The sequence below is a fragment of the Daldinia caldariorum genome (genome assembly GCF_022478825.1).
Source record: "Daldinia caldariorum strain CBS 122874 unplaced genomic scaffold F4812scaffold_4, whole genome shotgun sequence".
In the NCBI taxonomy this organism is placed as follows: Eukaryota; Fungi; Ascomycota; class Sordariomycetes; order Xylariales; family Hypoxylaceae; genus Daldinia; species Daldinia caldariorum.
The window spans coordinates 504,031-518,109 of NW_025953040.1; the positions used below are offsets into that span (position 1 = coordinate 504,031).

At 46.9% G+C, this 14,079-nt stretch overlaps 6 protein-coding genes across 6 annotated transcripts; 5 read left to right on the top strand and 1 right to left on the bottom strand.

Annotated features, from left to right (window-relative positions):
* Positions 1–314: 314 nt before the first annotated feature.
* On the top strand, positions 315–1,347 carry F4812DRAFT_301736 (uncharacterized protein). Its single transcript, XM_047931230.1, has one exon. The coding sequence runs from the start codon at positions 465–467 to the stop codon at positions 1,122–1,124; it is 660 nt and encodes a 219-aa protein (XP_047792059.1). The 5' UTR covers positions 315–464; the 3' UTR covers positions 1,125–1,347.
* A 124-nt stretch (positions 1,348–1,471) lies between these two features.
* F4812DRAFT_457147 (ribosomal protein L38e) lies at positions 1,472–1,941 on the bottom strand (the record flags this gene model as incomplete). The annotated part of the gene is made up of 4 exons (XM_047937120.1): positions 1,472–1,527; positions 1,604–1,726; positions 1,816–1,849; positions 1,912–1,941. 4 exons carry the CDS (start codon positions 1,939–1,941, stop codon positions 1,472–1,474), a joined length of 243 nt encoding a protein of 80 aa, XP_047792060.1.
* Positions 1,942–2,149: 208 nt separating this feature from the next.
* F4812DRAFT_420174 (uncharacterized protein) lies at positions 2,150–3,204 on the top strand. The gene is made up of 4 exons (XM_047933423.1): positions 2,150–2,447; positions 2,522–2,534; positions 2,598–2,728; positions 2,791–3,204. Exons 1-4 carry the CDS (start codon positions 2,412–2,414, stop codon positions 2,860–2,862), a joined length of 252 nt encoding a protein of 83 aa, XP_047792061.1. The 5' UTR covers positions 2,150–2,411; the 3' UTR covers positions 2,863–3,204.
* A 26-nt stretch (positions 3,205–3,230) lies between these two features.
* F4812DRAFT_420178 (peptidase family M48-domain-containing protein) lies at positions 3,231–5,155 on the top strand. The gene is made up of 3 exons (XM_047933424.1): positions 3,231–3,409; positions 3,496–4,422; positions 4,475–5,155. The coding sequence occupies exons 1-3, from the start codon at positions 3,392–3,394 to the stop codon at positions 4,901–4,903; spliced, it is 1,374 nt and encodes a 457-aa protein (XP_047792062.1). The 5' UTR covers positions 3,231–3,391; the 3' UTR covers positions 4,904–5,155.
* A 378-nt stretch (positions 5,156–5,533) lies between these two features.
* On the top strand, positions 5,534–9,817 carry F4812DRAFT_301785 (DNA polymerase family B-domain-containing protein). The gene is made up of 3 exons (XM_047931231.1): positions 5,534–6,454; positions 6,504–8,317; positions 8,370–9,817. Exons 1-3 carry the CDS (start codon positions 5,699–5,701, stop codon positions 9,109–9,111), a joined length of 3,312 nt encoding a protein of 1,103 aa, XP_047792063.1. The 5' UTR covers positions 5,534–5,698; the 3' UTR covers positions 9,112–9,817.
* A 2,089-nt stretch (positions 9,818–11,906) lies between these two features.
* Positions 11,907–14,025, top strand: F4812DRAFT_301801 (NADP-specific glutamate dehydrogenase). The gene is made up of 5 exons (XM_047931232.1): positions 11,907–12,352; positions 12,413–12,638; positions 12,715–12,764; positions 12,822–13,082; positions 13,148–14,025. The coding sequence occupies exons 1-5, from the start codon at positions 12,307–12,309 to the stop codon at positions 13,918–13,920; spliced, it is 1,356 nt and encodes a 451-aa protein (XP_047792064.1). The 5' UTR covers positions 11,907–12,306; the 3' UTR covers positions 13,921–14,025.
* Positions 14,026–14,079: the final 54 nt, after the last annotated feature.

The following is a 14,079-nucleotide window of genomic DNA, read 5'->3' on the forward strand; positions in this document are numbered from 1 at the left end:
TGACGTGCAGCTTCCTAATTGTTAGCATTGTAGGCATATTTAGTGTATTAGGTACCTCATTTCAGTGTTGTGCAAGCCATAGCGTCCATAGGTAGCCGACGGAGTTGTTATCAAACAGTGAGTTGAGTTGAGTTGTCTTCTTGACACTTGAATTCTAATGACACTTACCTATATGAAAATAATGCCATACATTAGTCGGACTTAAAGACACTTAGGTAGTTAAACTCCGCGCCGGAATTAACGTAACGGTCCCGACTCTGGTTCTCGATTCCTAAATGTGCTTAAAAGAGGTAGCCAAGAGAGGCAAGGCAGATGGGAAGGGTATTTAAATGGTCCATGTCTGCGTGTTGCTAACTCATCTCTTTACGAACTCAAATAATAATAATAATAAGCATCTTTGATTAACTAGTCTAGGCAGTCCAAATACTCATCTTATTATCCATTACCTTGGCCCATTATTCATCATGGCAGTCACAGAATTAGCATGGTTTAGAAGTGCTCACGGACCCGTCGGAGACGACCTAAAGGAAGCCGTGAACCAAGCCTTAATCGTCCAGGATGACTGGTGCGCCCGCAACATCTCAACATTACCCAAGGACAGAGAAGCCCGCGGTGTAGGCCTCTTCCGCCAAATCGAGGACCCGTCTGTCGTCGTCTTAACGGCCCATTGGGAATCCGTCGATCAGCATGGGATTTGGCTGTCCTCTCCAGAGAACGTGACCGCTATTTCGTCTGTCCAGCCACATTTCGAACTGATAGCCCTATCCCACGTTGAGAACGCCCAGTTCTTCGACGGATCGGGGCCAGACGGAAACATCTCCTTGTTAAAAAGTCCAATTATTGGTATAACCACCGTGACTGTCCCAGCTGAGAAGCGCAAGGAATTCGAGCAAGCTTGGGCCGAAACGAAGCACCTGTTGGAAGCATATACACCGCTTGTTAAGTACGGATGGCGCATCGAAAAAGAGGACGACGGCTTGGAACAGTTTATACTTTCCGCCCCGTGGCCAAGCGTCGAGAAGCACATGGAATTTGCAACGGGAAAGGACCTCCCCCAATTCGAGAAGGCGATCCTGTCCCTTACGCAGACACAGGAAGTCAAGCATTACGAGAGGATCCTATAAGACATTAGGTATTAAGCATACCACAACACAATAACAAGTTCCCCGTTGCTCTCTTTGGAAAAAAAAATAAATAAATGGTCTTGATCGTGGGATTGTGCGCAATTGTGTTGTGTGAATTGTCTACAAGCGTTATCGTGCTCGAGAAATATCAATTCGGAAGGTATCCTTAGACGCCGCCTTATGAAAATATCAGCCCCAGCTACAAGAGCATATATGCATCACTCCCCCACACATCATTGGTCCTTGATGACCGTGTTCGTCTAGACGCCTATCCGTCCATCACCCTGAGACTTCCCCAGTTGCGATTGGTACCTGTTTTCTTCTTTCCTCGGACGCGTAGTCAGAACTTATGCCGTGTGCTTGCCCTTCCTGTTCTTCTTAGGAACCTCCTTGATTTGTAGGTCTGCAGTTAAATAAACGTCAGCGCTTGTTTCGACGCTCTAGGTACTTAGTTTGCAGGAAAAAGAGGCAATGCGTACTCGGGGGTAAGCTCTGCTTCAGCTTCTCGGCCTTGTCGGAGTCCTTAAGGACCAGGGTGTACAGGTACCTGGAGCATCGGACCTTGAACTTGGTCTGCTGCTTGTTCTTCTTGATCCGGGCGGCTGTAAGAAAAAAAAGAAAGAAAATTCCAGTTAGTATAAGCACGGATACACAAACGGTCATGTCCTTCTTCATTTATCTCGTCACGTACACTTGGCGTCTTCCCGCCGGCAGATCTCGATGAACTGAACAAATCGTTTGTTAGTCGATTGAATATCATTTCCAAATTCGCGAAAATATAATATACCTTCTTGATATCGGCGATTTCCTGAGGCATTTTGACGGTGTGATGGCGGAATCGATGTTGATAGTTTGGATAGAAATCGAGAAGTTGACTTTTCTGCCGGTTGTTGCGAAATTGTGTGGGCAAAATTCCGTGACAGGGTTCTAAGCGATTTCCCAATATTGATAGTGGGGAGGGTTCTTGCGATTGATAAGAGACAAGTCCCAATCACAGTTTATGCACGGACCATTTCCAACAACTACCTAGGTACTTGAACAAAAAATGAGGCGTAGAACCAGTACCTCTCAATAACCTAGGTACGTGGCTAATGACGTGGCGTTAGCTTCTAGGCATCACAAGCTGATACGGGTATTAATCCCCATATACATGAGGAATCATAACCTATTAAACTGGACAGAGTTGCCTGATCACTGAATATGGTATATGAGTGATTCAGAGTTAATCCGTACATTCCTTGCCAATCCCTTCTACTATATAAGTCCTTTTTGGACTGCCAGTCGACCATGCCTACTCTTCTCGATAATGCCATGAAATCCAAGGTGCATAACCCTCTACATTATCTATCACCCCTTATTGCCGGCTGAAAGTCTCTTAACTAATTCAACGTGAGCAGAACGCTGTACTAGGTACATCTGCTAGTTACGTATAAGCTACAACCTTCGCAATACTGATGAATATTTATATCAAAGCCTTCTCCGGGCTTGTCACGGCCGCCCTCGCTTGGTCTTGGGCCGGCGGGAGTATATTTCCTTCCCAGGATGATCCAAAGGGCGACCCTGAGGATTGGACGCGCGAAGAGCTCAGAAGATGGCTCGCGGCCGTAAGAATATTCCCTTACTTCACCAAACTGGTAAACCTACTCCGTTGGCTGACTAGATCCAGCGCAACCTCCATCCCCAGAAGGGAGATACTCGAGAGCAACTTTTAGAAAGAGTCAAGGCGAATATGAGATAGGAATATGAGATAGGGCGCGTTGGTAGTGGTTATTCTCAATACTAATGACCCGTTAAGGTCATGTATAAGAGTGATAAAAAAAGTTGAAGGGAGCTGTTTATACATCCAACAGAAGGAACCATTGGGTTTTCAACTCACAAATTGGCACTTACTCTCATATTTCCACATACAAAATATATGGCTAAATTTGAATGATCGTTAGGTTTTTATCATGAACATTATCCCGAGTATGGCGTATTAGATGTGATAGTGTTAGGTTGTTGCATCTTTGGTCTAAAATTCAATTGAAGTTGACGAAAGTGTACATTTCTTACGAGGCGGTGCACTTGCTGTGCCATAATTCATACCGTACATGTATCCTTGTACCACTCGCACAAGCCACGTTGAACGTCTTACCTGACACGGTTTCTGGATGACAAGCTTACCTCGACTCGAGTTTACCATCTTACAATAATAGGTCCTTCCGCCAGCTAGACTGAGACGGATTCTACCTAATGCTCCCATCATCACCAGCAATTTAAATCTCGGCATGATGGATATCCTTCAGGTATGTTGCATAACTATCTTACTTATATTTTCTTTCTTTTTTTTCCTTTATAAATAAATAAAAACAAGCTAACATGATACAAATAGCGCCTAGCTCGGTTCTTGGACCGACCCCTCTTCCCGTGGAAGAAGCTCATCATTGGTTTCTCTGTCGCTCAGTATGTCGTCGAGGAGTACTTATCACTACGTCAGTATGGTGTCTTAAAGAAGGCAAAGCCCCCCAAGGTTCTCGAGAAGGAAGTCTCTCAGGAAGTCTACGACAAAAGCCAGGAATATGGTCGCGCTAAAGCAAAGTTCGGTTTCGTAAAGGGTCTCTGGGGTCAAATCCAGAATATTGCCTTCATTCACTTCGATGTTCTCCCCAAACTGTGGTCATGGACTGGTGGTCTCCTGCGCTTCGCCCCCGCTCGGTTTACCGGCGAGATCTCTCACTCAATTGTCTTCGTCCTTACGTTCATCCTGATTCAGCAAGCCCTGTCGCTCCCTGCCAACATCTACCATACATTCGTCTTGGAAGAAAAGTTCGGTTTCAACAAGCAGACCCCCAAGCTGTTCATCACGGACATGATTAAGTCAAACTTGCTCGCTTTCATCATTGCGCCTCCTGTTCTTGCCGGATTCCTTGCCATCGTGAAGAAGACGGGCAATCAGTTTGTCACTTACCTCTGGCTCTTCACTGCTGTTCTTCAGGTTTTCATGATCACCGTCTACCCCATTTTCATCCTGCCCTTATTCAACAAGCTGTCTCCTCTGGAGGAAGGTAAATTGAAGACCGAGACCGAGGCACTGGCGAAGAAGTTGAATTTCCCTCTTCATGAATTGTTTGTCATCGACGGTAGCAAGCGCAGCGCGCACAGCAACGCCTATTTCTTCGGACTTCCGTGGAAGAAGCACATCGTCATCTACGACACATTGATCGAGAAGAGCAGCCCGGAGGAGGTTGTTGCTGTCTTAGCGCACGAACTCGGCCACTGGAGTCTCGGTCACACTACTAGGCTTTTTGGCATCTCTCAGGTTTGTTCGGAACTTCCAATTGAAGCGCGCCAAGCATGCTAACAAGCAGTAGATTAACGTATTGTACATCTTTAGCTTGTTCTCGGTCTTCGTAAACAACAACTCGTTGTATGCCGATTTTGGGTTTATTAAGGAGCACCCTATCATCATTGGGTTCATCCTTTTCTCCGACGCATTGGCACCAATGGACCTTGTGATTAAGCTGTTGATGAACATCATGAGCCGGAAATTCGAATTCCAGGCTGATGCCTTTGCTCGTAACTTGGGTTACCAGAGGGAGCTGGCTTCGTCTCTTATCAAGCTACAGATCCAGAATCTTAGCACGATGGATGCAGATCCGTTATACGCAAGCTACCATTTCTCCCACCCCATCCTTTCGGAGAGGCTTAAGGCCCTAGAGTGGACCCCTACTGAAAAGGTGGTTAACGAGAAAAAGGAGGACGAGGATGCTGCTGAGAAGGCCAGCGGACGGGAACTATAGATGTCGCCAATTTTATATCTTCACATTGTGAGACAATGTATACTAGAAACTGGGCAACCATATGGGCAGGTATTTGGGTTAATGCGACATACTGTCTTGCCTTAGCCGTCTAGAATTTAATCATACGGATTTACCGCTCAGTTTACGGCACTGCTCTTTATGGCTCATATTGCTCTTGAAAACTAGTACGTGTGAGGTAGACGTAAGATAAAGAAGAACGTATGGCAATGCTATATTACTTTTTTTTTTTTTGTCTTTTTTTAGGTGATATGATAATAATAGGTACCTAGGCAGGTAGTGCAATAGTTGTGTATGATTATACCGGCCACATAGTAAATACCTAGGTAGGTAGTAAACAGAGATGTTTGATAGTACCTAGGATAGTATGGCCGGTATAGGTACCTGGCTGTATGCATGCCCGGGCAATGCAGGTGCCTTAGGTCTTACCTAGTAGGTACATGTACCTAACATAGGTACCTCCTAAGGCATAAAGCCCGGGAATGGGCAGTCAATCTAGGTACCTTAGGAGGTATCTTTAGCCAATCAAATGCTCTGTCCTATGACGTGGACTCTTAACGCGTGCTCCCCGCCAAAGATCCTTGCTAACTTCTGAACGCGACGCGCTTTTCCAAAAACCACTTAAACCACTTTTAATGAGCAACTCGTGCTTTTGCTACGCAATTCTCGCATCCATCCATTATCGTCAACAATACTTCAATTCAAACCGGTGCTTCTGATGTTTTAATTGTTCCCCTTCACTATTTTCCATCGACTCTGTCCTCGAAAGACATAGTCATGGCTACTAAATTCCTACCCCAGAAGCGCGCCCTTGGAGATGCTTCGGGTCGCAGAAATTTCCATTCGAATCCTAACGTGAAAAAGCCCCGTCTCGAGCCACTCTCCTCCTCACCGGCCTCGCGCCTAAACAGCTCTCAACAAGGTCCCGGTTCAAAGTTATCATCAACCCAGCCGAAGAGTGCCTTCGAGTCAGAAGTCCTCGAGAAACTAAGCCAAGATATTTCAGAGCTCAAGCAAACCAATTCGGAGAAGGATCAAGCATGGGAACGTCCTCCCGTTGTGAATTTCGACCCCGCTCGAGATAACCTCACCTTCCAACAAATAGAGGCTGAAGAAGGTTTTCTTCATACCGGAAAGACTACTGTCAAACTCTTCGGTGTGACCGAGAATGGCCACTCTGTGATGATGCACGTCACCGACTTCAAGCACTACCTTTACGTCGCTGCTCCCGTCTCCTTCACCCCCCAGGATTGCGAACCCTTCAAAGCCTACCTCGAGACTCAATTAGCCCAATACCAATCTGTTATACACTCTTGTCAAATTGTCTTGCGAGAGAATATCTACGGCTTTCAAGGCAATACACAAAGCCCCTACATCAAGGTTACGGTTACAGATCCGAAGCATATCGCAAGAGTGCGGTCGGCCTTCGAAAAGAATGAAGTAAATTGGAAGGGGATGTGGAAAGGGGTCGAAGGGGGTATAATGACATTTGATAATCTACAATACGTTCTGCGGTTCATGGTTGACTGCAAGGTACGAGATCTATGGCTATTACCCTAAAGTATTCTGCTAATCGTTATAGATTCCCGGTATGTCGTGGGTAGAGGCACCCGCCAAGTCGTATCGTTTAATACCAGATAACCAGCGGCAATCAAGCTGTCAGATTGAAGCCGAGATCAGCTACCGAGAGCTGATTTCCCACGAACCGAAAGGTGAATGGTCTAAGATGGCCCCCTTACGTATTCTTTCCTTCGATATCGAATGCGCCGGTCGAAAAGGCATCTTCCCGGAGGCAAATCAAGACCCAGTAATTCAAATTGCGAACGTCGTGACTCGTTATGGAGAGAGCAAACCCTTCGTTCGGAACGTGTTCTGCTTAGACCGGACGAGTCCCATTGTAGCAACCCAAATCCTCGATTTCGAGAGAGAATCCGACATGCTGATGGCTTGGAAGCGGTTCCTTGACAAAGTTGACCCTGATTTGATTACTGGTTACAACATTGCCAACTTCGATTTCCCCTATTTACTTGATCGTGCCGAGCACCTGAAGCTCCAGGGTTTTGATTACTGGACTCGTCTACACAGCGTGAAAACCTTCTCCAAAAAGACGAATTTTTCGAGTAAACAAATGGGAAATCGGGACACAAAGACCACAAACACCAATGGCCGATTACAACTTGATCTCCTGCAATTGATTCAGCGAGATCATCATCTTAGGAGTTATACACTGAATTCGGTGTGCTCTCACTTTCTCGGGGAGCAAAAAGAAGATGTCCACTACACGATGATTACCGAACTATTCAACGGTACACCGGAGTCCAGGCGTCGTCTAGCACTATACTGTTTAAAGGATGCCTACTTACCTCAGCGACTGATGGATAAACTCTCCTGTCTTGCGAATTATACAGAAATGGCGAGAGTCACAGGAGTTCCGTTCAACTTCCTTCTCTCGCGTGGACAACAAGTCAAGTTCATGAGCCAATTGTTCCGGAAGGCTCTGGAGCAGAAGCTTGTAATCCCAAACATGAGATCAGAAAGCTCGGACGATCAGTATGAAGGCGCTACGGTTATCGAACCTACTCGAGGTTACTACGACGTGCCTATCGCAACTCTCGATTTTGCATCGCTATATCCCAGTATTATGCAAGCGCATAATCTTTGCTATACAACTCTCGTGAACAAGAGGGCGATAGAAAAGTTTAACCTCAAGAAAGATGAGGACTATATTGTCACACCCAACGGTGATATGTTCGTCACTGTCAAGCAGCGAAAAGGCCTTCTTGCCCAGATTCTCGAGGAGCTTCTTTCAGCAAGAAAGCAAGCCAAAAAAGAACTAGCCGTTGAGACTGACCCTTTCAAAAAGGCCGTTTTGAACGGTCGTCAGCTCGCGCTGAAGGTCAGCGCCAACAGTGTTTACGGTCTTACAGGTGCCACCACGGGCAAGCTCCCATGTCTGGAGATCGCCAGTAGTACCACAAGTTTCGGTCGACAGATGATTGAGAAGACTAAAATGGAAGTGGAAAAGAAGTATAATATCGCAAACGGATATACTCATGACGCCCAAGTCATCTATGGCGATACCGATTCCGTCATGGTTAAATTTGGGACGAAAGATTTAGCGGAGGCGATGAGACTCGGCGAGGAGGCAGCGAATTATGTGTCATCAAAATTCGTCAAGCCTATCAAGCTAGAGTTCGAGAAGGTCTACTTCCCATACTTGCTCATCAACAAGAAGCGATATGCGGGTCTCTTTTGGACGAGACCTGATAAATTCGACAAGATGGATACCAAAGGTATCGAGACTGTCAGGCGAGATAACTGTCTGCTGGTACAGACCGTTATCGAGAAGGTCTTGAGGATGATCCTGATTGATCAGGACGTCCAGGGAGCTCAAGAGTATGTCCACTTCCTTTATATCTAAGCCTTGTTATACTAACCAATATCGCAGCTACGTCAAGGATACAATCGCGGATCTGTTACAGAACAAGATAGATATGTCCAAGCTTGTGATTACGAAGGCGCTCACCAAAGAAAGCTATGATGCGAAGCAAGCTCACGTCGAACTTGCTCAGCGTATGAAGAAGCGAGATGCTGGTTCCGCACCTGGGTTGGGTGATCGAGTAGCATACGTTATGGTGAAAGGTGCAAGTGGAGCGAAGAATTTCGAGAAGTCGGAAGACCCAATCTTCGTTCTAGAGAACAACGTCCCCATCGATACAAGATATTACCTCGACAACCAGTTAGCCAAGCCCCTGGGACGTATATTCGATCCTATTCTGGGAGAGACAAAATCAAAGTCGCTCCTTACTGGTGACCATACCCGTTCCGTCTCAGTTGCGGCGCCAACAGTAGGCGGCCTCATGAAATTTGCAAAGAAGACCATGACATGCATGGGTTGCAAGAAACCGCTCGTGAGCAAGGAGGAAAGTGGCGGCGCTGCCTGCTCAGACTGCGCGCCTCGCGTGGGTGAATTATACAAGAAGACACTGGACAAGGTATCTGACCTAGAAGTCCGGTTTGGGAGACTGTGGACGCAATGCCAGCGATGCCAAGGCAGTATGCATGGTGAGGTGATCTGCAGCAGCAAGGACTGTCCTATCTTCTACATGCGCATGAAGGCGAAGAAGGATGTGGAGGACGCGAGCAAGGAGCTGAAGCGGTTTGATTTCGACCAATCGGCTATATGGTAATGATAAAATAGGTACTAGAATCAAGTGCATCCGTGGTATGGGAAGAAGTTGGGCGTTATGAGAGATGTACGACGATGGTATGGAGTCCGGGTTTGGTGGTTTATACTTTACGAATGGCTAAGCGATACACATATATAATAAGGGTTCGCAGCCTCGAGCACCGTGGGACAAGATACCATATACACATATCGACGTTGCAGTTCTAATAGAGTTGTGCTATTCACGAGAGCTTGGTAGCATACCCAGGTACCTAATGATCATAGCAAGAGCACTACGTAATCGAATGATGGTGGGTTAGGTTGCGCACTTACATGGATGTCTGGTAGAGAGGACTTGATTTCCCCTAAGTTGAGGTCTGTTCGTTCCACGTAAGTAGACTAGCTAATGATGAAAGGCTTGACTTGATCTATTACTATTTCTATGCCATGGTTCTATTTTCTTGCTTCCTGCTTAATATGTAGCATGTAGGATATAGCCATTCTATTATTCGAGACAATAATTAGGTAGTTAGTTCTAATTTACTTGAAATTACTAAATGATGATATACTTCCATTTGTACCTAGGCGTGATCGCATGCCATTATAGGTACTAGTCGCATTACATAAGTTATACACCGAAAAGTAAACCGTATAACTCCCAAGACTTGCCGTCAAGGTGCTTTGTCATAAGTATTAGTTAGGTTAATCGCATACTACTATAGTATGGATGTATCTAGATGGAAGCTACCTCCCATTAGAGAAGGACCGATGGTGATGAACATTGCGGGGAGTTCTTTAGACCAGAAATCAATTAGCGAACTTCATGCGAAACCTTCCAAACATCCTCCTCCTCTTACAGTAAAACCGTACCATAACGAATCTAGTATATAGCGAATTTACACCTTAACGAATTGATATAGCTGTTTCTTGAATTTCGTTAAATTTTATGCTTAGTCACCACCAAATTCGTTATAGAATAGGTAGTGTTATACTGTTTTAGGATAAACACTAAGCTATTTTTGGAAAAGTCATCCTTAATTTCGCGCTACTTTTTGACTTTTTCAAGCTTATTAAGTTCGTTAGGTACGTACCTACTACCCTTTACCCCTTTGGTACTAGCTCCATTTTACTCTCTAGAGCGAATTTACACCATAACGAATCTGATTCGCTGTTTTTTCCCATTCGTTATGGTAGGGTTTTACTGTATTATACTCTAATCACCAATTTCACCCACAACCCCACCACCTTCTCTAAGCATGGTATCACGATTTACAACGAGGAAGTATGTCACTTTGTAAGACGACGCCACTAGAATTATCGGTGTTAAAAGGTCTTAATAGCGTCCATTACCGCTATGATTCACAGAATAGACAACAAGTCAAGCAAGGCTAGTCATTCGAGAAAAAGAAGATGGAAAGTATAGAGTTCTACCCCAGGACTTTATATCAGTCTTGGTAGGTACCTTATATGTAAGCATGTCAGTAACGCTTATACTAGTAACGTTCCAATTGATCCTCAAACGTTGCTAAAGACATAACTACCTCTTAGCCTCGAGGTAGTCTAACTAGCTGACTAGCACAAATACCAGCGTCGAAGATGAGGGGCTTCTTTTCAAGGATCATCTCGAACAACACTTCGACGCCTTGGCTGCCTAAGGAAATACGGATCCGTATGCTCATAACTTAAATGTCGTATGGGAATTTACTCGCGGTTCATTTTCGTAGCGGTGCTCAATATGAAATTCTGAGAGCCTGATCCGACTTGCTCCGGTCGCGGAACATCTCGGTCAAATAGTCTTTTGAGACTAGTCGGCGCAACTTGGGTAGCTATTACGCAATCTATATCCATTGGAGAGATGCTACTGGATCGAAATTTCCGCGAGATGCATGTCTCGCAGGGTCCGCTCTGTCGTTCCCTGTCCTTACAGGTCCATCCTGGCCGTCCCAAGTCCTTGGCAGGGCCGTTCCGCGAACGGCGGCTGACAGATTCCATATTCCACACACTTCAAGCGTGGAAATTCTATCACCAAACTTCGATTGACGTGAATATTGTTGTCGTCGCAAACTCAACCCACGAATCAGCGATCTCTGATAAGATGCCGCACACCTGTGGCGAAGCTTAAACTTCTGGCTTCTCCGGGTCTGATCCCTACCTTACCGTAACCTACCGTAGGGCGTCGAGATCACAGTCTATGGTTGGTTGATTCTCATCTTGGCTCACGATTCAGCTCCTAGTTCACACATATGTCCCCCACAGAGACACCACATGGTTCTGTAGCAGCCGCCACGAACTCCGTCACCGCTCTGATGCTCGTATGCGCATTTTGACATCAAAGAGCATGTGCTACGGTGTTTTCTATATTTTTTTTTTTCGCCCACTCGAGGTTGTGCGGCCGTCGAAAAACGTAGCCCCGTCATTATGTACCTACCTTAACCTAGCCAAATTCCGTTGAAGATTCCTACTTGGCTCCCGGAAATTAGGCTTACGGCAACATAGTACTCAAAGCGTTATCTCGGTCGCCCCGAATATCAGCGAGAAAGTTCTTGGTCCGCCGACAACGCTCTGGACTTAGAGGAGCTGGTATATTCTCTAGAACATGGATCTGCGTGGACTAGATTGAGGCATATACCTTGATCTCATCCAGCCGGCCAACAATTGCCTCAGTTCAGACAGGGGCAAGACCAGAATAATATGAAGGGAAAAAGAAAAAAAAATCAGCCGGAATCGTTCACTACGGCCTAGAGCCCCCCACACCTTTGTTCCCGGGGCAGGTGAGGCTACATACAGTCTTACCCTCTATCATTAGCAAAAAACTGTAGTCATTGGGCGTCACAGCTTGGGTTACCTGGCCTGCCTCAGGTATGAAGGGCCACCTTTACAAAATAGCAACGCGGAGTCAGGGCCTTGATCGGCACATTCACCACTTTACAATTTAGTCTGGAGGAGCACCGATGACGGTGACTCTCGGTCTTTGTTCTTCTCGAGCGGGAGGCGCATATAATTACTCGCCTTCCCTCGGCTCTGATCCTTTCTTCTTAACTCTCTGAAAATATAAAGATAAAGCTCGCACTTCTGACGACTCGTTCACGGGAGGCGTATTTCCTATTTCCTATTCCCTTTACATTAGCATCGTGCCAGACACAGTTTAAGATACCCATTTTTTACCGATACCCTTCCGCTTTAAAATTATACCCAGACTTAAGTCTACGTCGTAAACATGTCTCATCTTCCCTCTGAGCCCGAGTTCGAGCAGGCCTACAAAGGTAAATAAATCAAAGTAGCAACAGCTAGTGGGTACCGGCCCGGACTAACGCGATGGATAGAACTTGTGGCCACTCTTGAGGAGAGCACACTTTTCGAGCAGCACCCCGAGTACCGAACCGCGTTGAAGGTCGTTTCCATCCCGGAGCGTGTTATCCAATTCCGAGTCGTCTGGGAAGACGACAAGGGTAACCTGCAGGTGAACCGCGGGTACCGCGTGCAGTTCAACTCCGCTCTGGGTCCGTACAAGGGTGGCCTGCGATTCCACCCTACCGTCAACCTGTCAATGTAAGAAGACCTCTTACCTAAAAGGGTAACTGCCATTTTCAACGGAGCCAATCGTATTGACATGCACACCAAACAGTCTGAAGTTCTTAGGCTTCGAGCAGATTTTCAAGAATGCCTTAACAGGATGTAAGTTTGCGCTCACCATGGAGGAAAATTGAGCACCACTAATCATTTTCTGGTTAGTGAGCATGGGTGGTGGAAAGGGAGGTGCAGACTTCGACCCTAAGGGCAAGAGTGACAACGAGATCCGACGATTCTGCGAAGCCTTTATGCGAAGACTTTGCCAGCACATTGGCGCCGAGACCGACGTTCCCGCCGGTGATATTGGTGTCGGCGGCCGAGAGGTTGGCTACATGTTCGGCACATACCGCAAGGAGAGGAACAAGTGGGAGGGTGTCCTCACCGGAAAGGGTCTCTCTTGGGGTGGTAGCCTGATCCGACCAGGTAAGTGCCAATATCGCTGCAAAGCGCCCAAGACGACGAACGAAGCTAACGATTTTGTTGAACAGAGGCTACCGGCTACGGTCTTGTCTACTACGTTGAGCACATGATCAAATACGCCGGCAAGGGCAGCTTCAAAGGAAAGCGCGTTGCCATCTCTGGATCCGGAAACGTCGCCCAATACGCTGCTCTGAAGTGCATTGAGCTGGGTGCCACAGTGGTGTCTCTGTCTGATTCTAAGGGTGCTCTGATTGCTGAGGGTGACGCATACTTCACTCCTGAGCACATCAACGAGATCGCGGCCATTAAGCTCGAGCGCAAGCCCATCACCGAATTCAGTGGCAAGTCGCAATTCAAGTACATCGAGGGCGCACGTCCCTGGGTACACGTCGGCAAGGTGGACATTGCCCTGCCATGCGCTACACAAAACGAGGTCAGCAAGGAGGAAGCCGAAGTTCTAGTCAAGAATGGTGCGCAGTTCATCGCCGAGGGCTCCAACATGGGCTGCACACAGGAGGCTATCGACGTGTTCGAGGCCGCCCGAAAGGAGAAGGGCAATGACGCCATCTGGTACGCACCGGGCAAAGCCTCAAACGCTGGTGGTGTTGCAGTCTCTGGCCTAGAGATGGCGCAGAACAGCAGCCGCTTCAGCTGGACTCAGGAGCGCGTCGACGAGCGCCTCGCTCAGATCATGAAGGGCATCTTCGACCAGAGCATTGAGAAGTCCAACAAGTACGTCAAGACCAAGGTGGGTGAACTTCCCAGCTTGGTTGCCGGTGGTAACATCGCCGGTTTCCTCAAGGTTGTCCAGGCTATGCACGACCAGGGCGACTGGTGGTGAACTGCCTGGCATGCAAAGCACAAGGCATATTAGCTGGAGGAGCCGGGCGGCTATAGTTCGCCCATCACGTCGAAGGATTCACGTCTAGACGGGTGATTAGCTAGTTCGCTAGACCATCGTTGTATTAGCGATTAGGGGCTGCCACCTCCGTGCATGCAG

What these genes read in the sequence shown, in the direction of transcription:
- F4812DRAFT_420178 (XM_047933424.1), top strand. An exon ending in GGCTTTTTGGCATCTCTCAG is followed by an intron (nt 4,423 to 4,474) that starts GTTTGTTCGGAA and finishes AACAAGCAGTAG; the next exon opens with ATTAACGTATTGTACATCTT.
- F4812DRAFT_301801 (XM_047931232.1), top strand. Translation starts at nt 12,307, where the DNA reads ATGTCTCATCTTCCCTCTGAGCCCGAGTTCGAGCAGGCCTACAAAG. An exon ending in GTTCGAGCAGGCCTACAAAG is followed by an intron (nt 12,353 to 12,412) that starts GTAAATAAATCA and finishes CGCGATGGATAG; the next exon opens with AACTTGTGGCCACTCTTGAG. An exon ending in TGGTAGCCTGATCCGACCAG is followed by an intron (nt 13,083 to 13,147) that starts GTAAGTGCCAAT and finishes TTTGTTGAACAG; the next exon opens with AGGCTACCGGCTACGGTCTT.
- F4812DRAFT_301785 (XM_047931231.1), top strand. Translation starts at nt 5,699, where the DNA reads ATGGCTACTAAATTCCTACCCCAGAAGCGCGCCCTTGGAGATGCTTCG. An exon ending in GGTTCATGGTTGACTGCAAG is followed by an intron (nt 6,455 to 6,503) that starts GTACGAGATCTA and finishes TAATCGTTATAG; the next exon opens with ATTCCCGGTATGTCGTGGGT. An exon ending in GACGTCCAGGGAGCTCAAGA is followed by an intron (nt 8,318 to 8,369) that starts GTATGTCCACTT and finishes CCAATATCGCAG; the next exon opens with CTACGTCAAGGATACAATCG.
- F4812DRAFT_420174 (XM_047933423.1), top strand. Translation starts at nt 2,412, where the DNA reads ATGCCTACTCTTCTCGATAATGCCATGAAATCCAAG. An exon ending in TCAGAAGATGGCTCGCGGCC is followed by an intron (nt 2,729 to 2,790) that starts GTAAGAATATTC and finishes GACTAGATCCAG; the next exon opens with CGCAACCTCCATCCCCAGAA.
- F4812DRAFT_301736 (XM_047931230.1), top strand. Translation starts at nt 465, where the DNA reads ATGGCAGTCACAGAATTAGCATGGTTTAGAAGTGCTCACGGACCCGTC.